This window comes from Heterodontus francisci, chromosome 42, assembly GCF_036365525.1.
Source record: "Heterodontus francisci isolate sHetFra1 chromosome 42, sHetFra1.hap1, whole genome shotgun sequence".
Classification (NCBI taxonomy): Eukaryota; Metazoa; Chordata; class Chondrichthyes; order Heterodontiformes; family Heterodontidae; genus Heterodontus; species Heterodontus francisci.
The window spans coordinates 6,577,174-6,602,754 of NC_090412.1; the positions used below are offsets into that span (position 1 = coordinate 6,577,174).

At 42.6% G+C, this 25,581-nt stretch overlaps 1 protein-coding gene across 13 annotated transcripts in view; it reads left to right on the plus strand.

Moving 5' to 3' along the window:
* cdh23 (cadherin-related 23) overlaps positions 1 to 25,581 on the plus strand; it is a 658,884-nt gene that overhangs the window by 458,791 nt on the left and 174,512 nt on the right. For 10 of the 13 annotated variants that reach the window (XM_068020420.1, XM_068020419.1, XM_068020423.1 and 7 more), the window contains 3 exons: positions 16,641 to 16,701; positions 20,791 to 20,939; positions 22,542 to 22,677. In XM_068020420.1, coding sequence (XP_067876521.1) covers positions 16,641 to 16,701; positions 20,791 to 20,939; positions 22,542 to 22,677 — 346 coding nt within the window. Of the gene's footprint in view, positions 1 to 1,039; positions 1,682 to 16,640; positions 16,702 to 20,257; positions 20,373 to 20,790; positions 20,940 to 22,541; positions 22,678 to 25,581 lie in introns of those variants that run through there. The other 3 variants (XM_068020427.1, XM_068020428.1, XM_068020433.1) reach the window with 3 other exon arrangements.

Genomic DNA, 25,581 nt, shown 5'->3' on the forward strand with positions numbered 1-25,581 from the left:
TCATTCCTCAGTAAGTACTGCAAGTGATGCCTGAGCCCAGTAATGAGGCAAGAGTACATTGAAATAACAACTTATTCAACCAAAAGCAAAAGTTAAACCTGAGAGACGCAGGAAATCATAATATTGTTTTGCTGAAGGAGCATTGCTGGCCTTGTCAAGTTTGTCAGCCCCTTGTCACCAGATCTTCAGCTGTCTGGGGCCTGAGCTCTGGAATTCTCTCCCTAAATATCTCCACCTCTCCTTTAAGATGCTCCTTAAAACCTACCTCTTTGACTAATCTTTTGGTCACCTGTCTAATATCTGCTTATGTGACTCAGTGTCAAATGTTTGTCTCTCCTATCAAGCACCCTGGAGCATTTTCCTATGTTAAAGGCGCTATACAAATGCAAGGTGGTGATGCTTTATTCTTCATCCATGTGCTGAAGTAGCATAATTCACATTAAAACAACACCGTGGCAGTGCTTGTGTGTAACAGATGTGTTTGGATGCAGTGGGAACAAAGATCAGGAGCCGAGTGTTTACAGTCTGGAGTTTGTCGACATTTCTCTTCTACAAAGGCGCTTTATTAGCACACACTGGCTTTTCTATTGCACACGGAATGCTATACTTTCCAGCCAGAAAGTTTTTCCACTGTCCACTTGGTATCGCCCCCAAAATGATGCAACGTCGAAAGCCTTTTATTCAGCTTCTTTATTCCTGACTGGATTCGTATGAAAGGCTCCATTTAGTTTCGGGTTTCCTGAGTGGGAGCTACTTTTAGTGAATATAAAGTCTTGTTAACTTCTCCGAAGGCTGAGTTTTAGAAATCTCTCCCTGACCTCTTATGTTTAACGCTGCCTCTCTGTAGCTCAGCCAGCAATGGAACACTTCAGCCCTTTGACAGGCGAATTTCGCCATTGGTCAGGTCATCCTGGCAGAAGGAAATGGCTTACTGGCAAAATGTTTGGGAAATGTTTACGATTTTTTCTGGTATTTATTTCCTGGGTATGATTTATGCTGCGTTTTGGTGATTCGTTGTGTTTTATTTTACTCTTTAAAGGTTCCTTGCGGACAGCTTGATCGTCACCAACCCCAGGTTTCGTCCTCCCTTCCCGATTTCCTCCTCCATTCCTGGTTGACATTGCGAGGAACCGTTTCCATGGGTCTCTGCTGGTGGCCTGACATTGATTTATTTTAAAGGGGTTAACACAACTGCTAAAATAACAGAGTAATTTCAGATGAACACATGAAACTATCCGCTAGGTATTATCCCACAGTATAACTTCAAGCTCTAACATCCCTGTACTGTAAGAAGGTATTATAGAAATGCAGTATGATGGCCATGAATAATGTCACATGCTTCAGCGTGCAGTTCTGTTGAGGGTATTTAGTGCTCAAGGCCTGATATGTAATTGTTAAATACAAGATGGTTAACTGCTGTTGATAGATTGCACACTCTGTCCTGTTTGTAAGTCTTGCAAAGCTTTAACATTCTGCAGCTTACGTAGTATATCCATTTGCCATTCCATAACCATAAAAATTAATTATCCATGTTCCTAGATTTAAAAATATTCCTTCCTGCTCACATGGGAACACAAAGCTAATTTGCCAGTTCCCTCCCATCCCTTGAACTGTCCACAACCCAACTCAAACACCGCTTTCCTCCACCCTTTCCCCATTCAGCCAGATCGCCAGATCAGTACAAGGTCACCTGATCAGCACTAGTACATCACCAGGTCAGTGCACCTAGATCATCAGATCACTGCGAGTAGATCACTTGTAGAGGACGTGTAGGTCCGGCGCAGACACAATCAGCCGAAATGGTCTCCTCCTGTGCCGTAAATCTTTCTATGTTTCTGTGACTGGATGAGCACTGGTAGATCACCAGGTCAGCAGTGCTAGATCGCCAGATCCCCCCTCTCTCTATTCTCACACTTGGGTGGTTTTAATTTGCACTCTTGTTGCTCCGTTGATGCTTGAGTTGGAATGTCGCAGACAGAAATTTACAGAAACACAGTTGCATTAAAAAAATCTCACAGCTGCAATTAAATTCACAGGAATCCAATAGCCCTTTTTGCAAACACTAAGAGCGTCAGGAGTTGAGAATGTTCCCTGGACGATTAGGAATCATTTGGCAAAAAAGCTTTGCTACTGTCCGTAATAAATGGCTGGATAAAGAAAGTAGCTTTGCTACTGCCCGTGTCCATAGGGAAGCTTTCTCGTTGTGTTACGTGAGGACCATTCATTTATTTAAATGTGCTGAAAATCTCACGCAATGACCCTGTTGTAACCCGTGTGAGAGACTGGCAAAATCCTCCAATCTCCGCACCCTTGGAACTCGGTCCCTAAATCCATTTGTCTTGTGGTGTCAGTCACAGCTCAGTGGGTAGCTCTCTTACCTCTGAGTCAGAAGGTTGAAAGTTCAAATCCCACTCCAGAGACTTGAGTCCAAGATCTTGGCTGACACTGCAGTGCAGTACTGAGGGAGTGCTGAGGTGCCATCTTCCAGATGAGGAGTTCAGCTGAGGCCCTGTCTGCCCTCTGAGGTGGATGTAAAAGATCCCAAGGCACTGTTCAAAAAGAGCAGGGGAGTTCTCCCCAGCATCCGGGCCAATATTTATCCCTCAACCAATATCACTAAAACAAATGATCTGGTCATTATCACATCGCTGTTTTTGGGAGCTTGCTGTGTCTAAATTGACTGTCTCCTTTCCAACATTACAACAATGACTACACTTCAAAAGTACTTCATTGGCTGGAGAATACCATGGGGACATCCTAAGGTTGTGAAAGTTGCTATATAAATGTAATTCATTTTTTGCAATTTGAAAATACACCTGAAAAAACCTTCAACTGAAATGTGTCCCTTTAGTTAACCCATACCTTTCCCTGCACTGCTGAGGTGCCAACAGTTTAAGAGCCTTTGTAGTGTTCTGATATGTGAAAGGTGTAATAGAATAGTAAGTTGAAAGCTTTAATCAACAAGCAATTTGCCAGCATAACTAATTGTCAGCATATATTTTGAGGTTATCGCTTGTATCCTGCAAGATTAAAAGTGGAATGCCCTGGCAGAATATTACATAAAATTCCAAAAGCAAATAATTTTTAAAACATTTTTTTAAAAAGTGCCTTTCTCCAGTACACATGTTGAGTGCACAGACAGCAAAGTTTCCTTGCACACTGGCGAAATTGAAGAAAGATCAAAATCGTTCCTTTACCTGAGTTTCATTACGGGCTGCTGAAAGCTCTCTCACTTGTCAACACTCGCGCTTCTTCCTGAAGCAGACACAGCTCTCTGCTTCTGCTCAAGTGAACTTTGTAGGTCAAGGGGTTGAGGAAAAGAAATTCTCTGCCAGCTCCTTTTGTAATTTGCAGGCAGCTCGGACACGTCTGCCCAGCTCCACTGAGAACTTCTCGGTTTAAAGTGAAACTCGTTTTTATTTTTTGGAATAAAGTTTTGTCAATTCCTGCCAGCATAGTGAGTTGGATTCACTCCCTGGTGCCTGTGGAATGGAATGTTCCAGAGCTGTTAAATTCTGCAGCCAGTGATGTAGCTGATGATGATGCTGATCAGTTGTGTGTAGGGGTTGACGTCTGCAAGATTGCCATCGAGCGTCCAGGAATTGGAAATAAATCTCCAAGTTGCTGCTGCCAGCAACACCCAGGAGAAAAATCAGAGGGGAATTTCAAAAAAAAAAAATTGTATGCCTTTATCATTTTCCTTTGAACTCACCTTTTATTAGTTTAAAAAAAACATTGGAGATGGGTTGGAAGAGAAGGCTGTTTGACAGTCAAGAATTGAGTAATGAAGAATCTGTTTGATTTCTAATTGTCATTGGTAACCCCAGCTGGGTGCGAAGGATGACCCCTCTGTGGCGTGTGCGGTTATGTATATCCTGCAATGGATGCCAAAGGCCTAACCCATCTGTCCAGAAAGAGTGCCAACTTTCTCCCCCTGCCTCACCACAATGACCAAACTGGTTCTTAAGTGGTGTCACTTTTACCCACAATGATTCAGTATTTTGTTGTAAAATGTCATGGGGAAGAGGTTTGAGAAACAAAAGCTGGCCTTCAAGGCTCCACCTTTTGCAGATATTACGGAATTGCAGAATGCGATCCCTAAAACACCAGTAAAACTCCCAGAATCTCCAGAAAAAGTCTGAATTACTCTGTGCTAAGGCCAGCCAAATGTCAATTCGTCTGGAACAACAATTGTCCATTTTGGTTTCAAAACTCTGATTTATTCTCCGATTGAAGGGCATGTTGACCATTTTTGTACGCTATAGGTGAAACTGGTAGGTTTCGGTTTTTACACAGAAACAGACTAGCTCAGTGTGCAAACCCCCAAAACACTGCTAAATATGCCAGGATTTCATGGAATGAAAACCGCCTTTGACTTATTCAGTCACTGTAAATCTTGCAGAAGAAACTTCCCTTAAAGGAAATAAAAGGTAGAGATATGACATCACCAGGTCAGAGAACTACTGGCTGATTCCTGCGTTACAACAGTGACTATACTTTGACATCACCCTAGTGCTTTGGACATCATGAGGTTGTGAAAGAGACTATATAAAGAAAGAAAGACTTGCAATTATGTAGTGCCTTTCACAACCACAGGGCATCCCAAAGGGTTTTACAGCCAATTAAGTACTTTTGAAGTGTAGTCATTTTTGTAATGTTGGAAACGCAGCCGCCAATTTATGCACAGCAAGCTCCCACAAACAGCAATGTGATAATGGCCAGATAATCTATTTTAGGGATGTTGATGGAGGGGTAAAAATGTTGGCCAAGGCACTGAGGGGAACTCCCCTGCTGCTCTTTGAAATAATGCCATGGGATCTTTTATATCCAGCTAAGAGGCGGACGGGGCCTCGGTTTAACATCTCATCTGAAAGATGGCACCTCCAACAGTGCAGCACTCCCTCAGTACTGCACTGGAGTGTTAGCCTAGATTTTTGTGCTCAAGTCCCTGGAGTGGGAGTTAAACCCACAATCTTCTGACTCAGGCAAGTGTGCAACCAACTGAGCCATGGCTGACGCTGAATACAAGTCTGTCTTTCCTCTTATTAATAGATGTTAAATCAGATGCCCCTCCCCTTCCTCCCCAGGATCTGTTTCTTTCAGCAATATAGATTTATACAAATTAACGGGAATATGCATTTAAATTATGAGTTGCTCCAAGGCTGTTAAGGTTTGCACTTAAATATAAGCAGAAAGGTTGGGAACTGCTGCTTTAAGGAGTAGTTGAAGCTAGCAGTACAAGCGAGCTGGCAATGCTTCAGTCATGTTGTCACTGTCTGTCAGCTCTGCGCGCACGCAGAGGTAATGAGCTTCCAGCTGGGAGGATGACAGAGTGCTGTAATGAAATGTTGCACTGAGTTTGGAATACAGGTCTCAGTTGAACACTCCCACTGACAGCTTTGATCATCAAGATGTGTGGGATTGCCACATAAGTTGTTTGTTTTTATTTGCCCCTTCACCCACTCCCCAACGCAATCTGTATTTTCCCCCCTCCCCTCATAAAGGCATCATGCTGAGCTGCAGTTCCACAGGCATTAACACTGTCTCTGGTTCCCTGCCCAAGGAACCACTCTTCACATGAGAGCCTAAAGCAATCATTGTAACCATTAAGGTCACTGAGGTGCTAAGACCAGTCAAATATCAATTCATCTGGAACAACAATTGTCCATTTTGGTTTCAAAATTGTAATTTATATTGGCCGTCTCTCCAAAAATTATAGTTTTGTTTAAATTGGCTTGCATCTTGGAACACTAATGTTGGTCGTAACAGTGACTGTCCCCCGGTCTGGTCAGATACAAGTCTGCTCTTTTCCAGTTAATTTCAGATCTAGCATCCTGAAGAGCAGATCACAGTAAGTAAGGAAATCTGCCCCAACAAAACTACACAGATTCAACATATTTATAGGCACAGGTATAACCGAGTGAAAGAATAAAAGTCTGATCTCATTGCTTGCATGTGAAATTATTTTAAGCAGCTTCAGTTTAGCTCCTGATGGGTTTAATTCCACAACGTGAAACTACTATAATTTAGCACAAACAAGCAGATCATCAGAGTACTTATTGACACCACTGTGTCAGCCAATGGGTTGGAGACAGAGCGGGATTTGGAGCAGGACGCATACACAGTCTATTTACTGAGCAAACAGATTATTTAAACAGTGCTCTAGAACAAACAGTCCACAGCGTCTAATTAAATAATGCACTTCAGCAAATAGTCGACCAAATCTATTAACATGAGTCTTTACAAACTACAGCAAACAGAGCTCATAAAGAAAGTAAGACATGCATTTATATAGCACCTTTTATGATCTCAAGATATCCCAAAGTGCTTTACAGCAGTGACATACTTTGGGAGTGTAGTCAATGGTGAAATGTAGGATGATTGAAACTACATCAACATCTCCCGGTAACAATGCAGTGAGTGAAGGATAGTTACTTACAAACTGTGTGCATAACATCAATTCCAATCACTTAGAGCAGTGCAGTCTCCAGGTGTGAGAACTACCCAATCATTTCTATTTGCATGGGAATCAAGGTGACGTTATATGGAATCACTGATCATAACCAGAGAGTGTGTCAAAATGGCTTGTATAGAAATTGTACACTGATGCAATAGGGGTGGGCTACTGAAACTGGGATTGAGGCAGAGTACGGGGAGTCACTTGCATGACGTAGGAATGAATGGTGGGATGAATCCGAGACAGCATTCCCATTGAATCAGACAACACAGGTGGAGGCTGTTTAGCCCATTATGGGAACAAGGCTTCATCAAGAACATCACTATAATACAAAAACATCAGGTTCTGGTGGTGATAATCTGACTTGTGGATGTTTAAGGTATTTGGAAAATCTCCTGGTGGCATTTGGCCACGGGTAACCTAAAACAAAGAGGCTGCCATTTCTGCAGATTAGTGTTTTAATTTACATTAGTCAGTGTTAATCCGAACTTGGTTCAAATCGTGCAAATGTGCCACCTCCACAAGCTGCTTACCCTGTGACAATTTATTATAATAAGTGCAAACAAATGTCAATAATTGTGACTTCAGAGCTTGATGGTAAATGAGGAGAGATGGAGCCCAGATGAGAATTACTTGCTCTGCAAAAAGGTTATGCAGTGCATTTCTGGAATAATCTGACATTCAACACATGAAATGAACAAACCATCCAAAAAGAAAAATCTGAGAGTTTCCGAACAGCCCAGTTCTTCATTTTTTTTTGGTTACTAAAATTATAACTTTTAGTTTTCATTGCACTTCCTTTCCATCCCCAGAAGCCAAGACAACTTGGTTATGTTTGTGCTTCAGTTTTGTTGCTCACATGTTTTTTCTGGCCTTGGAGGCCTGGAAAGGACTGCTTTTTATTCAGATCACTCCAAACTCAGAGTATCCACACCTTGAGGTCGACACAAATTTGTAAAAATGCAGCTTTAATTTTTGCTTTGAACTGACCCCTGCCTGGTGCACACCTGTGCAACCCGTAAAGGCAAAGAACTCCGGGTCCTGCCCTAGAATACGTGGATCTGAGGCTGGTTGCTGAGTTTCCTTGGGAGCTGTGTCATTATCTCGAAAGGCCATTAAGAAAGCATTAAGAACTAGAAAAGTAATAAAGTTCCATGGAAGTAAAATTGATATTTAACTGACACCCAGCCATGCATAGCATACGGCTCACACCCCAACATCATAAATGAAACATCACACCATTAAGATGTGCTCAGGCTGTTTGACTCATGCACCGAGGCTGTCATCAGTCCCTCGTGATTGCAATATTTGTGTTTTCTGGGGTTTTTTGGGATCCCTATACCATATTTTGGTGAATAAAATAGTCATCTGAAAGGAGAAATTTCAGGCTAACATTTGAGTGGAAAACTTTAAGGTAGAGCTTGACTTGGTATGGAGTGTAGAATAGATAATAGTGACTCGGCAACATGTCTCACTTCCCTCCCGATTTGAAAAGAAAGGTACACTTGCATTTATGTAGCGCCTTTTGTGAGCTCAGAACATCCCAAAGCAATTTACAGACGATGAAGTTCCTTTTAAGCGTAATCACTGTTATAATGTGGGAGACAGTTTGTGCACAGCAAGCTCCTAAAAACAGTAATATGATGATGATCAGGCAGTCTGTTTTTTTGAGTGATATTGGCTGAGAGGTACATATTGGCCAAGACACCAGGGAGAACTCTAGTACCATGGAATCCTTTTATGTGTAGATGTTAACAGTGGATCAGTTGGTAGCATTCTCACCTTTTTGAGTCAGAAGATTGTGGATTCAAGCCCCTACTCCAGAGGTTAGAGGATACAAAATATAAGATGATGCTGCAGAGCAACACCGAGGGAGTGCTGCACTGTCTTGAGGTGCCATCTTTCAGATGAGAGTTAAACTGACGCCCTGTCCCGTCCTCTTGGGTGAACATAAAAGATACCATTGCACTAGTTCAGTGAAGAGCTGTGGAGTTTGGCCTGGTGCACAAATTGGCTGCTACGTTTCCTACAGTGCCTACACTTCTGAAGTGATGTCCAACATTGAGGTTTAATGACTAATCATTTGAGGGGGGGGGCGGGGTGCAGCAAGGAAATTCCTTGACCTTGTTTGACCTGAAGCCATGGTTCTTTAAGGGGTCTGTTGTCAACTGACTCTAAGGGTCACTCCCAGTTGACTGTGCATCTCTGTATGTTCACCTTTGATGAGTCTATCCTGCTGGTAGGACAAGACGTAGCCAGAGATGGCGATGGTGGAGTCTCGAACGTTGACTGATAAATCTCATTCTGTGAGCAGGCTATTTGTTACAGATCTGTGGAACAGCTCTCCCAACTTGTACACCACTCCACAGTTGTTGGTGAGGTGAACTTTGAAGACTGAACTGTGCTTCGGCTTATCCTGCCATTGTTGGAGTCATCCGGTTTGCTTCTTCTTGAATTCTGTCGCAATTGTTTACAGCTGGGGGGAGGGTGGTGTTGAACTTCCAACCCCTGGGTACTATAACCCCATGGCTGCCATACCTTGATAGTATAGCATAGGCCTCATACACCTGTGTTCATAATTAAGTTGTTGAAGGATTAAAATTTCATGTCACAAAAATATGGAATAAATGCAAATGTGGATTAAGTTTGTATGTAATGTTTATGAAAAATATATGTAAATGTGGACGATGCAGTGTGCAAAAAATCAGACACAAATGACTGTACGAACTATGTATATGTACGTAGATATGTTGATGAGAATTCGGCAGAACATCTTGTTTAATCAGTCAAACCTTGACCTTTTTTTTTGCCTGCTGCAAATAAGATGAACTAAAGTCAGGTACAGTAGTCTATGAAATAATACTCGGGGTAAAGTCAGGTACAGTAGTCTATGAAATAATACTCGGGGTAAAGTCGGGTACAGTAGTCTATGAAATAATACTCGGGGTAAAGTCAGGTACAGTAGTCTATGAAATAATACTCGGGGTAAAGTCAGGTACGGTAGTCTATGAAATAATACTCAGGGTAAAGTCAGGTCCAGTAGTCAATGAAATAATACTCAGGGTAAAGTCAGGTCCAGTAGTCTATGAAATAATACTCGGGGTAAAGTCAGGTACGGTAGTCTATGAAATAATACTCAGGGTAAAGTCAGGTACGGTAGTCTATGAAATAATACTCGGGGTAAAGTCAGGTGCAGTAGTCTATGAAATAATACTCGGGGTAAAGTCAGGTGCAGTAGTCTATGAAATAATACTCGGGGTAAAGTCAGGTACGGTAGTCTATGAAATAATACTCGGGGTAAAGTCAGGTGCAGTAGTCTATGAAATGATACTCGGGGTAAAGTCAGGTACGGTAGTCTATGAAATAATACTCGGGGTAAAGTCAGGTGCAGTAGTCTATGAAATAATACTTGGGGTAAAGTCAGGTGCAGTAGTCTATGAAATAATACTTGGGGTAAAGTCAGGTGCAGTAGTCTATGAAATAATACTCGGGGTAAAGTCAGGTACAGTAGTCTATGAAATAATACTCGGGGTAAAGTCGGGTACAGTAGTCTATGAAATAATACTCGGGGTAAAGTCAGGTACAGTAGTCTATGAAATAATACTCGGGGTAAAGTCAGGTACAGTAGTCTATGAAATAATACTCAGGGTAAAGTCAGGTCCGGTAGTCTATGAAATAATACTCGGGGTAAAGTCAGGTGCAGTAGTCAATGAAATAATACTCGGGGTAAAGTCAGGTATGGTAGTCTATGAAATAATACTCAGGGTAAAGTCAGGTCCAGTAGTCAATGAAATAATACTCGGGGTAAAGTCAGATACAGTAGTCTATGAAATAATACTCGGGGTAAAGTCAGGTCCAGTAGTCTATGAAATAATACTCGGGGGAAAGTCAGATGCAGTAGTCAATGAAATAATACTCGGGGTAAAGTCAGGTACAGTAGTCTATGAAATAATACTCTGGGTAAAGCAGTGAAAGCAGAAAGAGGGTAGTATAAAGAGAGAGAAGGAGAATAGGGGATGAAAGGTGGAGCCAGAAGGTAAGATTTTAAATGATTCATTTTACTGGTAGGCTGTTCATAGAGTGATGAAGCTGTGTGTAAAATCTCAGCAGCCTTAAACTGTTAAAATCAGTGAGGCAGCCGAAATGTTCTTGCTCTGGGGATATATTCTTTCATAAATAATGTATAAGCCTCCCCCACCCCGGACAAAGGTTGAGGAATCCACTGATGTGAGTACTGCAACAGTCAAACAGAAGCTATCAACAGGGGGGAGATAGAGACAGTATCAGAGGATGAATTAAAGCAGTCATTGGTGGCAGTACAGATTGACAAAGAAACATTGCAAAGTATTCACTTACAGTTCATTCAATGTGATGCACTAGGGCCTTGCTGTAGTAAGATGCCATTTCTAGAAAGAAGAGCAGAGAAGTTATGCTGAACTTGTATAAAACCAAGGTTAGACCATACTTGGAATATTGTGAATATTTCTGGTCTCTATTATAAAAACGATATTGAGCCATCGGTGAGGGTGCAGAATAGATTTACGAGAGTGATGACCACAGCTGAGTGGTTGTAACTATCAGGAAAGATTGAATAGGCGGGGGGGGAGGTTTCAGGAAAAAAGACTGAGGGGTGACCTAATGCAGGTCTTCAAAATTATGCAAGTGTTTGATAGGGTAGGCAGAGGGAGTGCTGCAGTGTCAGAGGTACCGTCTTCTGGTTGAGACATTAAACAGAGGGCCCATCCACCTGGTGTCCTGCCTAATATATACCCCTCAATCATCACCACTGAAACAAAGTAGCTGGTTATTAATTACTGTTTGTGGACTTTGGTGTGTGAAAAATGGCAATTGCCTCTGCCGACACCTATCTACCTTCTCAGGTGGATATAAAGGAGTCTATGGCACTGTAATGAAGAATTACCAGGGGAGTTTTCCCTGGTGTCTTGACCAATATGTATCCCTCCACCAACATCACTAAAATAGATTATCTAGTCATTTATCTCATTGTTGTTTGTAGGACCTTGATGTGCAAATTAGTACTTAATTGGTTGTGAAGTACTTTGGGATGCCCTGGGGACATGAAAGGCACATGTCAATGCAAGTTCTCCATTTCAAGCTTTGGACAAAGAGTCCATACTTTTTATAGGACAACTTTGACTGAACTGAAGAGAAATACATGTATGATGTGCATCCTCATTTGCTCGTAGATAGTTGTACCTAGATATGTATCAACCTGACAACCAAGCAATGTGGAGTTGAAATTGATGTGCGCACATTTTACACATGATTGAAGTAAGCAGTAGGGCAGCCTCGGTTGGCCGCGTGTGTTCCTTTCTTACAACTTTAATACGTTCTGTTAACTTTTGGCTGCTGGGGGAAAAAAAATAAACTGTTTGGGGTTAATTACATGAAATAGCTGATGCAACCTGAATTAGATAAAGGACAGTGCGATTAAAAATTGCTTAAAGTACATCCAAGTTCTTGAATGATTTCAAAAAGTGACTAATGGATTTCTTTTGCTCAATTTCTCAAATAACTGTTGGACTGGGAGGTAGATTTACTGCACTAAAGAATCAATTGAGAGGAAAAGGTTTGGATAATTGAACTTTAAATAAAATGTGTTGAAGCGAGGAAAGAATCACCAATTAATGTTTCAATCCAGGCGTGGGTTCTGGAACATTTGGCAGTGTGGTCCCAGTAGACAAGTCAGGGACCTTAAATCTCATTAATTCTGAACCAGAATAATAGGAGCATAGAAACAGTTTTTTAAAACCATCAACATCCTTCACTCATGCATTACCTTCCTTTCCTCTGTTTTCTTTGCCGAATATTTTTCTTTGTTTTCCTTCTCTTTCCTCTTCTTGCCCTTCATCTCACCTCTGCTGAAGGCAGAGACTAGCTGGGATTTGGTTTCATGGGCATAGGTCACCCTGCAGTACTTTATCTGAGAGGCCATTCTTTGCTGATGAGCCCGGATGCAGTTTTGGTAGGTTATTCAGCCACAGGGAAGTTGTAGCCGAACCTAGTCTGATCTTTACCTGATGTCCACACAGACATGCAGACTTTCCCTGAGTAGGAATGTTGGCTAATTCTCCGCTCCCTAGCCTAAGGTGCTGTGGCTAGTTGGAGCACTGCTAGTGCCATGTCAGCTGGGATCCACCAAGTCCATCTCGCACACAAAACTGCAATCTGATGGTCTGTTTCTCAGCTGCAGATTGCCTTTAGCAAGGGTGTCTTTTATAACAAAAGGGCCTCTCGTTCCGCAATGTGAGAAACCTTTAGAGTGCAGCAAATTTTGGAGATTAACAACTGGAAAAGGCACAAATGAGAAAAGCAGTGACGGGCCACATATGATCTGAGAATGTGTGCAAAGCCATGAAGACGGTGGTTCTTTCATTTTAAGCCCAACCTTCCAACACTCCCAATTTATCATTCCAAGAGCCAGCTGTTGTGTGGCCTGAATCTGAGTGGATCACCACTTGCAAACTTAAAAGGGATTATATGGAATCCCAATCAGCGTGCTGTGATGTGAATTGGAGTAGAACTTCAGCAGCCAAGAGATAGAAATGATGCCGGCTATAAATTCCGAGACTTGCGTCTGATCTGCATCAAGTCTGGGGCTAAAGTATACTTTGGAATATGTAGAAGTGGTCATCTTTAAAAAAAAAAAAGCTCGTTATTCACAAAGAGATTGAAGTGGATTGTGCTCGAGGTACAAAAGCTTCTTGTGGGCTCCCTGTTAGTTAGATTTTGAAAGCAGAGAATAATTTGAGATGGGGGAAATAATGATAGGAGGGAGAGGAAAGTGTAGGTTGAAGATGTGTTAAAGTAATGCATTTGACTTGGGATTGTGTAAGAGCAGTAGATTAAAAGAGACACTTGAACATAACTGGTCATTTATGCGTGGGAAGGGAAGAGGGGCAAATCGACAACCCAGCTTCAATTTTCTGGCTTTTAATGGAATAGTGAACTTCAGACTATTCTTCAGATTCAGTTGCGGTGCTTTTAAGCGAGGATAACTGAGTAGTTTCTTTGTATACCGATGACTGTACTTTTCACATCCAACAGTAGAATTTTCTTAAGTGAATAGAGGTGAAAAAAGACCTCTATTTGAGCATCATACCCATTGGCTGTCTTTTAACTTGAGATTCAGTTTTATTTTTTGAAAAAATGGACCCTGTTCATGTGTTAACTTGTACATGTAATATTGGAGCTCCACCTAGAGGTTCAGCAATACCCATCAACGTGCCAACTATGATTAAATGCTCACGATATAATTTGTTTTTTTTAAAAAATCAGGCATTTGAAACTCTGCTTTAAAAATAAATTATGTGCTTAGCCTTGAATCCTATGTTTAAGTTCATAGTTTTTGCTTAACACCAAGGGGTCTCATCTAACATTTTACCTTCACCAGGTGAGATGGGTACATGTGAAATAATAGCTTGGTATTGAAGCAATAGAGAGGGTACAGCACAGTTTTAGTCGGATGTTGCCTGGGAAAAGAGAGTATGGATAGAAAGACATGAAAAATTGGGACTGTTTTCCTTAAAGCAGAACAGATTGTGAGGCGATGTGATAGAGGTGTGTTGAAAATTACAAAGGGGTTTGATCAGAGTGGACAGGGACTGTTTCCAGCTTTTGTAGGGATCTCAAAGGAGAGGATGTAGACATAAGATTAAGTGACAGAGTAGGAGGATCTTTTTCTCACAGGTTTGCGAGACTGGGGAATGCACTGTCTGAGTTCGTGATTGAAGCTGACACCATGTCAACATTTGATGGGCTATTTCTGTCACTGCACACTCATTAGAAAAGCTTCCTGCAATGGGAGCATCTTTTCTTTCCGATAGCTACCACTGCCATTTGGATATTAGAGTTTCGATGAATGAGTGGTGATCGGATTGAAACGTACAGAATTCTTGCTGGGCATGATAGGGTGAATGTCGATAGGATGTTTCTCTGAACTGGTGAGTGTCGAACCAGTGAACGTAGTCTCAGAATAAGGGGTATCCCATGTAAGACTGAGATGAGGAGGAATTTCTTCACTCGGAGGGTGGTGAATCTTTGGAATTCTCGACCCCAGAAAACGTGTTCAAGACAGAAATGAATAGACCTCTGGATACTAGTAACATCAAGGGATATGGGGGTAGCGCGGAAAAGTGGTGTTGAGGTAGATGATCAGCCATGATCTAATTGAATAGTGGAGCTGGCTCGATGGGCTGAATGGCCTACTCCTGCTCCTGTGTTCCGAGTTTAGAGAAGTCCATGAAGTGTGTTTGCAGATGAACCCCAAACGTACATAACTGCTGATGGTGTGGCGCGTTTTAAGTTTTGTAGTGGAATTTCGTACAAAAACAGAGTACCCACAACTAATATCCACCTCTGGAATCAGCCCAAACTGCCTGATAAGGGTTCAAACTTTAAACCACAATATATTGTTTGGGCCAATATTAGATGCTCACTGTTGACGGGCAGTCTTTTTAGACTTCTTAAGTGACTTGATTTCTTTCTCTCTTTTCTTCCATCTGCCCTTCTCTTCCCGATGTACCTGGCATCAGAGCTGGAAACTGCAAAATAAGCAAGCACCCTTCGAGGGCTGTGTAAAATGAGTTTGTGCTCTGTGGGAGCTATGGTGCGCTGGCTTAAGTACCAGCCTTGTAAACAAGAGATTGTGGGTTTGAATCCCGGTGGTGCCTTTAACTGGCGCTGTTATTTGTTGGCTTGCTTTTTTGCTGAGCATTACATCGGCCTGTGATAGTTTGGAGAACGGCTCATGTGGGGCAATATTTAATTCAGCAAAATAATTGGAAGGGAAAATAAAAGGCAATTGCTGGAACAGGGCGGCAGTACCAACAGCCTGCAAAAAGGTTCTTGATACACCGAGATCATCTCAGTCCAGCAGTGAAAAGTCATTTGAAAAAAGCTATGGCACATAAGCACAAGTGGAATAGACTTGAACTGGACTGGAAGAGAGGGAAGAAGCATAGGAAAAAATGTACCCATGTGCACATGTACACATTCCTGGAACCTTCCATGCATGTGTGCCTACATACATGTGCATATGTGTAAAGCCCACGCTGTCACAGGAAAATTGTGCAAGGCGGAGAGGATGAAGTAGGAAGTGAATTGGATCAATAACTGGCAAGAGGGCTCTCGTGTTATATAAACAGACTTTAGAAGGCGCTTCATAACATTCAGAATCGCAATATATTTCTAAACTAAATCTATGTTCATGCCAGAGCTGGGAAAAGTGGCAGGCAAATCTTCAGGTACCTCTAACCTGTAGAGGGGGCTCCTACACGACGTAACAGGCATCAAGATCAGCCGGGCCTTGCCTAACTTGAATCTTGCTTTGTTTTGCAAGCGATCTATTATTCTTGGCTTCGCTTGCCATTAATGCCGTTTAATTGTCATGTTTTTTTTCTCACTGGTTCAAAACCCTAAATCTTAAAAAAAAACAGTTTTACTGAAAGATGATAGCCCTGCATGATTGTAAAATTTGAAATTGAAGAGCAAAGACTTCTTTCTGTCAGTCACCCAGCCCACATCTCTCTCTTAGTTCACGCTACTAAAAACAGATTCACCGGCCAGTCATTTCACTGGAGTTTGTGAGATCTTGCTTTCTGGAAAATGCCTGTGTAGCAATCACTGTACTTCACAGTAACGCATTGCATGTGAGTCACTGCCTCTCCCACCGATGCACAGTGTACCATATACAAGATGCACTGCAGCAACTCACCAAGGCTCCTTCGACAGCACCTTCCAAACCTGCAGCCTGTGCCACCAAACCACACACTATCCTGACTTACAAATGTATCGGCCATTCCCTCATTGTCACTCGGTCAAAATCCTGGAGCTCCCTCCACTGCGGGTGTACTTACACCACAATGGACTGCAACAGTTCAAGAAGGCGGCTCACCACCACCTTCTCCAGGGCAATTAGGGATGGGCAATAAATGCTGGCCTGGCCAGCGACGTCCAAATACTATGAATAAATTGAAAAAAGGTTTGCGGTGGTTCTGAGACCCCTGATATGTCTATAAATGCAAGGTGTTTTTCTTTCTGATAAGAGAAATCGATTACAGTTCAACGATAACACAGGTAACAACTTGACTTCAAAATATCTGCACCCATGCAGCAAAAAGTTGCCGATTTTGCTGAATCTCACTTTCCTCTGTTTTAATAGGTGGAAGCCACTGATGCAGATGAAGGAGTTAATGGGAAGGTTTGGTACAGAATCCTCTCGGGTAACGTTGACTCACCTTCTGCTTCATTTACCTTACGTAGCAGAGAGCATCAGAATTTAATTGAAGGAGCTGCTTAAATAAGAAGCAGATGTTTTCTTTAACGGAGTTTGGCTGTCCAGGTTCACTCCGACCAGTTAGAAAAGTCACATCAGTTTTGATAGCGTTCAATTCAACGATTTCTTTTAGTGACACAACTCAACTTTTGAATCGTTGGTATTTTGTCTGCCCTCCTGTGTCAGCTGTGACTCACTGAGTGGCCCCCTTGCCTTTGAGTTCAAGCCCCACTGTAGAGACTTGAGCACATAATCCAGGTTGACACTTCAGTGCAGTACTGAGGGAGTGCACAACTGTTGGAGGTGCCGTCCTTCAGATGTCATCAGTTTTTAAAATATACCGCATAAAATGCAATTTCTTTCTTTGCGAACTGCAAAAGTAATTTAGCAGCACAGTTAATCCGCCAAAGTTGGAGTTTGAACTTCATGAAAGAATACTGTGAACCCACAGATAATCTTTGGTGCCATATGTCTTTGTTTTATTTTGGAAAACTAAGCATTAAAAATTTGATAGTTTTGAGGGTTGAGCGACAAATTGCCATTAGTAATAATAGTGGATTCCTGTGGCATTCCTGTATCTCATCATCGAACGTAAACATGAACGATTTAAAATGTATGGGTGAATTAAAATATGGAACAGCGCAATGTCATAGAATGGGTTAAACAATCATCTATTTATTGCTGCCAGTAATTTCCAGATTGTGTCAAAAAATGGGTATGTTTTAACCATTGAAAACATCTTTGTTACGTGAGAGTTTAAAAAAAAAGTTTAATTTTCTCTTAAGCTACAGCTCTTCCCTCCACCCAGTTGATTTGTCTGGGCAGGGTTTTCCAGAGTTGAATTCTTTTTTTTTTGCGAGTCAGCCTTCAACATGGTTAATAGCCTAAGGTACAACACAGCGACAGAAATGAAGACTGAGGCATAGAAGGACAGTTATTGGAGAAAACCAAAACCAACCAGATAGGCATTTTATAAGTTAGCAAGGGAAGAGGCAAGGTTTAGGAAGGGGATTCCAAATTGTAGGGCCAAGGTGGTTGGACAGTCCCACCAGTGGGGCGGTCGGAGCATGCACAAGAAGCCAGAGTTTGAAGGGGGCATGATCTGGAGAAGCTTCCAGAGGTAGGGTGACTTGTACCAAAGGGAGGGATCTGTAGGCGAGCATGAGGATTATTGAATTGAATGCCGTGGGGGTCAGGGAGCCAGTGGAGGTTGCCAAGAATAGGGATGATGATGAGTGGGACCGGATGTGCAATAGAATGAATGAGAGTTTAGGCTGAAGTGGAGTTCGTGTAGAGTGGAAGTGAGAAGTAAAACCTCCTCTAATTCTGACCTCATCTTCTTCACCCATCATTGGTGGCCGTACTTTCTTCATTCATTCCATAAACCTTTCTGCCTGTGCATGTCTCTCTCCTCCTTCGAAATTCTCCTTTAGAACCTACAGCTTTGACCAAACGTTTGATCACCTGTCTGAATATTTCCTTAAATGGCCTGTCATTAGATTTTGTCTGATGCTCCTATGAAGCACCTGAGGACATTTTACTACATTAAAGGTGCTATATAAATACAGCTGGTTTTTAAGTATTTAAATATTTGGAAAATTCTTCTGTAAAACATGATTTTCAAAGTAAATGTTAACATTTATCTATAAAATGACACAACCCTCCACTGGCTGGAGTCATACCTAGTGCAAAGGAAGATGGTTGTGGTTGCTGCAGGTCAATCATCTGAGCTCCAGGACATCACTGCAGGAGTTCCTCAGGGTAGTGTCCTAGGCCCAACCATCTTCAGCTGCTTCATCAATGATCTTCCTTCAATCATAAGGTCAGAAGTGGGGATGTTCGCGGATGATTGCACAATGTTCAGCACCATTCGCGACTCCTCAAATACTGAAGCAGTCCGTGTAGAAATGCAACAAGATCTGGACAATATCCAGGCTTGGGCTGATAAGTGGCAAGTAACATTCGCGCCACACGCGACGGCGGCGCAGTGGTTAGCACTGCCGCCTCACAGCTGCAGTGACCCGGGTTCAATTCTGGGTACTGCCTGTGTGGAGTTTGTAAGTTCTCCCTGTGTCTGCGTGGGTTTTTGCTGGGTGCTCCGGTTTCCTCCCACAGCCAAAGACTTGCAGGTTGGTAGGTAACTTGGCCATTATAAATTGCCCCTAGTATAGATAGGCGGTATGGAAATATAGGGACAGGTGGGAATGTGGAATTAGTGTAGGATTAGTATAAATGGGTGGTTGGTGGTCGGCACAGACTCAGTGGGCCGAAGGGCCTGTTTCAGTGCTGTATCTCTAAATTAAAAAAAATAAAAAATAAACAAGTGCCAGGCAATGACCATCTCCAACAAGAGAGAATCTAACCATCTCCCCTTTACATTCAATGACATTACCATTGCTGAATCCCCCACTATCAACATCCTAGGGGCTACCATTGACCAGAAACTGAACTGGAGTAGCCATATAAATACCGTGGCTACAAGAGCAGGTCAGAGGCTAGGAATCCTGTGGCCAGTAACTCATCTCCTGACTCCCCAAAGCCTGTCCACTATCTACAAGACACAAGACAGGAGTGTGATGGAATACTCTCCACTTGCCTGGATGGGTGCAGCGCCAACAACACTCAAGAAGCTCGACACCATCCAGGACAAAGCAGCCCGCTTGGTTGACATCCCATCGACAAACATTCACTCCCTCCACCACCGACGCACAGTGGCAGCAGTGTGTACCATTTACAAGATCCACTGCAGCAATGCACCAAGGCTCCTTAGACAGCACCTTCCAAACCCACGACCTCTACCAACTAGAAGGACAAGGGCAGCAGATGCATGGGAACATCACCACCTGCAAGTTCCCCTCCAAGTCACACACCATCCTGACTTGGAACTATGTCGACGTTCCTTCACTGTCGCTGTGTCAAAATCCTGGAACTCCCTTCCTAACAGCACTGTGGGTCTACCTACCCCAAATGGACTGCAGCGGTTCAAGAAGGCAGCTCACCACCACCTTCTCAAGGGCAATTAGGGATGGGCAATAAATGCTGGCCTGGCCAGAGACGCCCACATCCCATGAATGAATTAAAAAAAAAACAAGATGAAGTTCACTGTGGTGTGTAGAGATGTCTTACAAAATTGGCCCCTTGATTCATGAGATGCATTTTGGTTCCAAGAAATGAGTTGTGTATTCTGACCCTCCAGTTACAAAACCAAAGATCACTTTGCACTTCTTATGACCTTATGTATTTGTGTTGCTGCCTTTTAACCACATGTGAGGCTGCACACCAATGTGTCTCTGTTCTTCCACTCCGATGTAACCATTTAAGGTGTGCTTTTCCTGTCTGTTCTTACTTGCAAAATGTACTCCCTCACATTGATTTTACATTGAACTGCATCTGCCATCTATCTGCCCATCCTGGTAGCCTACCTTTGTCCTGTTTTCCCCAGTCACCTTTGGTACTGAGGTTTCTCTCCTCAGAGTGTGAGTGGAACATAGGAAGCTTGGCCACAGAGACCATTGTTCCTTTCAAGCGAAGATTGGTTAATTATTTGAAGCAGAGGAAGGTAAAAGACTACGGGAGAGAGCTGGGCAATGGAATTAGTCTTGAGTTATTCTAAATGAGGTGGGCCAAATGGTATCTTTCTGTAAACTCCTTTAGTTCTATTACACTGTTTCAGAGATGTGCATGTGAAGTGACTTTAGTAGCAAATTGTAAGTAATGCTTGAACCAGAAGAGAGAAATAAAGAACATGGAACATTGCTTCTCTAATGAGCAAAAGTTAATACTCTATTTTGCTGAGGGATGGCTGACAGGTTAAAAACTTTGCTAATCAGCAAAGTTCTTTTCCGAGAATTGCAGTGATTTCAAATAACTGTCGAGCTGGTGCAGGCTGCATCCTGTAAAATGTTACATCCCGTCGACTTCACAGGAAGTCAACAAGAAAAGAAGTTATCACTCTCAATAGTTTAAGGAAAGTTGGTCAAGGAGATATATTTTTAACTTCAACACCAGCCTCTCAATTTTCTTTGTTTCTTTTTAGGAAATCCCAATGATAACTTCCAGATGGACCCAGCTACTGGACTCATCTCCAGAGGTTCCCGCCCCTTGGACAGAGAGAGCAGGGCCACCCATGTGTTAGAGGTGGAGGCCTATAATAATGACTTTGGAAGGATGAGGAGCTCTGTCAGAGTAAGAACAAATCTTTGGTCCGTATGCAGACTATTGTCAGATGATCTCCACATAATGCTGTGGGTCTTCTCTCCACGTTTCCATCAGTGTAGCCCGAAGACACGGTTAGGATTATTTATAGACATCACTTAGGAACATAGGAACTGGAGGAGGCCATTCAGCCCCTCGAGCCTGTTCCTCCATTCAATGGGATCATGGCTGATATGTGACCTAACTCCATACGTCTGCCTTGCCCCATAGCCCTTAATATCTTTGGTTAACAAAATCAATCAATCTCAAATTTAAAATTAACAATTCACCCAGCCTCAACTGCCATTTGCAGGAGAGAGTTTCAAACTTCTACCATCCTTTGTGTACGGAAGTGTTTCCTAACTTCACTCCTGATTTTTGGGACATCTCCCCTAGTCGTAGATTTCCCAACAAGGGGAAGTAGTCTGTCTCTCTCTCTTTCTTTGTGTATCAGTTCCCCTTAATACCTTGAAAACATCAACAATGACAACTTATATTTATATAGCGCCTTCAACATAATAAAACATCCCAAGGCACTTTACAGGAACATTATAAAATGAAGTATGATACCAAGCCACAAAGGACTTATTAAGTCAGATGACCAAAAGCTTGGTCAAAGAGGTAGGTTATAAGGAGCGTCTTGAAGGAAGAAAGCGAGATGGAGAGGTGTAAGGAGGGTAGTTCAGAACTTAGGACTTATCCAACTGAAGGCGCAGCCACAAGTAATGGAGCGATTAAAATCGGGGACATTTAAGAGGAGACAGAGAAAAGGAGAGGTGAGGCCATGAAGGGATTTGAAAACAAGGATGAGAATTTTCAAACCAAGTCGTTGCTTGACCAGGAGCCAATATAGGTCAGCGAGCACAGGGGTGATAGCGGAACAGGACTTGGTGCAAGTTAGGACACGGGCAGCGGAGTTTTGGATGACCTCACGTTTACGAAGAGTAGAATGTGGGAAACCAGCCAGGAGTGCATTGGAATACTCAAGTCTAGAGGTAACGAAGGCACGAATGAGGCTTTAGCAGCAGATGAGCTGAGACAGGGTGAAGTCAGGCGATCAATATTTGATCTAATCTCATCTCTTAATCTTCCAAATTCCAGAGAATGCGACCCTAGTTTGTGTAATCCTTTCTCTTATTTTAACCCTTGGGGTCCTAAGATGTGGTGCCCAGAGCTGGACGCAACATACTTTCAGATGATTCTAACCTCTTGTGTTCTGATCCAGTGAATATAAGGGCCAACATTCCCGTAGACTTTGTGATTTTTTTTTTGTACTTGTCTGTGACATTTTCATGATGTATGTACGTTTCTTGAGAAAGTTTCTTGAGACCCCCCCCACTGTTTCTAGCTTGTACCATCAGTGGTTATGTAAACTAGTTTATGCTGGTGCTGTTCTAACCCAGATGCCATGTGAGCTGTTTTTTACGCTGCTATATCTGGCTCTCCTATCATCAAGGCAAAGACTTCAATCCACTTTTTGGTCCAGTTTTGATTCAACCACTTAAACATTGTGACTTTCTACGAATAAACAGATTCTTGATGATTCGCTGTTCTTGCGTGCTCATACCCTTGCCTTCACCTTTTCTTGTCTAGGTGATCGTATATGTGGAGGATGTAAATGATGAAACACCGTTTTTTACCCAGCAGCAGTATAACCGGCTTGGGCTGAGGGAAACTGCAGGCATCGGCACGTCAGTCATTGTCGTCCGGGCAACCGACAGAGACACGGGTAATGCTACTCTTCCAAACTTGTATTAGAGCTCGTTCAATCCAAGACTGAATGGTGTGCTCACCTGGGATGTCAGGCTGGGGGCTCTGCTGATAGATCCACTCCTTAAATCAGCCTTACAAAAATCCAGGATATGAGGGGGATTGGCAGCAGCAACAACAACAGCACATTTATATAATAAGCAAAATACTGCGGATGCTGGAAATCTGAAATAAAAACAAGAAATGCTGGAAACACTCAGCAGGGCAGGCAGCATCTGTGGAGAGAGAAACAGAGTTAACGTTTCAGGTCAGTGACCCTTCAGAACTCTGAAGGGTTCTGAAGAAGGGTCACTGACCTGAAACGTTAACTCTGCTTCTCTCTCCACAGATGCTGCCTGCCCTGCTGAGTGTTTCCAGCATTTCTTGTTTTTATTAGCGCATTTATATAGCGCCTTTAACATCCCAAGCTGCTTCACAGGAACATTATCAAGTACCGAAACACCTAAGGCGTTGTTAGGGCAGGTGACCAAAGAACTGGTCAAAGAGGTAGGTTGTAAGGAGCAGAAAGAGGCAGAGAGGAAGAGTATCTCTCTCTCTCCGACTGCTCTCACCATTCACCCCTCCAGTGCACATGCAAGAGGCCATGAATCTAGAGTGCACCATGTCCATTGCCATGTTGGAAGCTTTCTCTGACCAGTGAGGACCTCATGGAATTGCGTGTATTATTGATCCAAATTTTACATTTATCTTACTTAGAATAGGCACTACTTGTAGGTAAAGAACAAACAACTTTACAGTTATGTCGCATCTTTCACATCTTCCCAAACAACTTTAGACATTGGTCCCTTAGAGGCAGAGACAGGAGAAATCATCATGGGCAATGAGGAAATGGCAGAGGCATTGAACAAATATTTTGTGTCTGTCTTCACAGTAGAAGACACGAGTTCCATACCAGAAATAGGCAGTAACCTAGGGGCTAAAAAGAGTGAGGAAATTAAGGATATTGATATCAGTCAAGAAAAAGTGTTGGAGAAACTTGAGGGACTAAAATCTGACAAGTCACTGGGACCACATGGCCTACATCCTAGGGTTCTAAAAGTGATAGCTGCAGAGATAGTGGATGCGCTGGCTATGATTTTCCAGAATTGCTTAGATTCAGGAATGGTCCCGTCAGATTGGAAGTTGGCAAATGTCGTGCCGCTTTTCAAGAAAGGAGGTAGAGAGAAAACAGGGAACTACAGGCCAGTTAGCCGAATATCAGTCGTTGAGAAGATGCTGGAAACTATTCTTAAAGAAGTCTTAACATTGCACTTGGAAAAACATAGTATGATTAGAACAAGGCAGCATGGTTTTACTAAAGGGAGATCCTGTCTGACAAATTTACTGGAGTTTTTTTGAGGATGTAACTAGTAGGGTAGATAAAGGGGAACCAGTAGATGTAGTACACCTGGATTTTCAAAAGGCATTTGATAACGTACCACATAAAAGATTAATCGGCAAGATAAGGGCTCAAGGTGTTGGGGCTAATACATTAGCGTGGATCGAGGGTTGTTTAACAGACAGGAAGTAGAGAGTGAGTATAAAGAGGGCCTTTTCAAGTTGGCAAGCAGTGAATAGTGGGGTGCCACAAGGATCAGTGATGAGGCCTCAGCTATTTACAATCTATATTAATGACTTGGATGAAGAGATAGAGAGTAATGTATCTAAGTTTGCTGATACAAATCTCAGTGGAAAGGTAAGCTGCGGGGAGGATGTAGAGAGGCTGCAAAGAGATATAGACAGGTTAAGTGAGTGGGCAACAAGATGGCAAATGGAGTATAATGTAGGAAAGTGTGAAATTGTTCACTTTGGTAGTAAAAATAGAAAAGCAGAATATTTTTTAAAAGGGGTGAAACTGGTAAGTGTTGATGTTCAGAGAGACTTCGGGGAACTTGTACAAGGAACGCACAAAGTTAACACGCAGGTGCAGCAGGCTATTAGGCAAATAGCATGTTGGCCTTTATTGCAAAAGGATTGAAGTACAGGAATAAAGATGTCTTACTAAAATTGTCCGGGCTTTGGTGAGACTGCACCTGGAATACTGTGTGCAGTTTTAGTCTCCACATTTAAGAAAGGATATACTTGCACTGGAGGCAGTGCAGCAAAGATTTACTAAACTAGTCCCTGGGATGAGGGGGTTGTCCTGTGATAGGCTGAGTAAATTGGGCCTGTATTCTCTGGAGTTTAGAAGAATGAGAGGCGATCTAATTGAGACATACAAGATTCTGAAAGGGTTTGATAGGGGTAGAAGCTGAGAGATTGTTCTCACTGGTCAGGGAATCTAGAACACAGGGACACAGTCACAGGATAAGGGGTCAATCGTTCAGGACTGAGATGAGAAATGACTTCACTCAAAGGGTTGTGAATCTTTGGAATTCTCTACCCCAGAGGGTTGTGGATACTCCATCATTTAAAGCTGGGATAGATAGATTTTTGGCCTCGCAGAGAATCAAGGGATATGGGGAGTGGGCAGGAAAGTGGAATTGAAGCCCAAGATCAGCCATGATCGTATTGAATGGCGGAGCAGGCTCGATGGGCCACATGATCTACCTGTGCTCCTATTTTCTGGGTTCTTGCGTTTATAGCCAATTAAGTACATTTTGAAGTGTAGTCACTGTTGTCATGCAGGAAACGCAGCCGCCAATTTGCGCACAGCAAGCTCCCACAAACAGCATTAAAATAATAGCTAGATAATCTATTTTAGTGATGTTGGTCAAGGGATAAGTATTGGCCAGGACACACGGGATAACTTCCCTGATCCCCTTGTAGATCATGCCATGGGATCTTTTACATCCACTGAGAGGGAAAATAGGGTCAGAAGGTCATTCGGCCCATCATACCCAGTGCTGGCTCTTCAGAGAACCTTTCTATTCTAATTCCATGT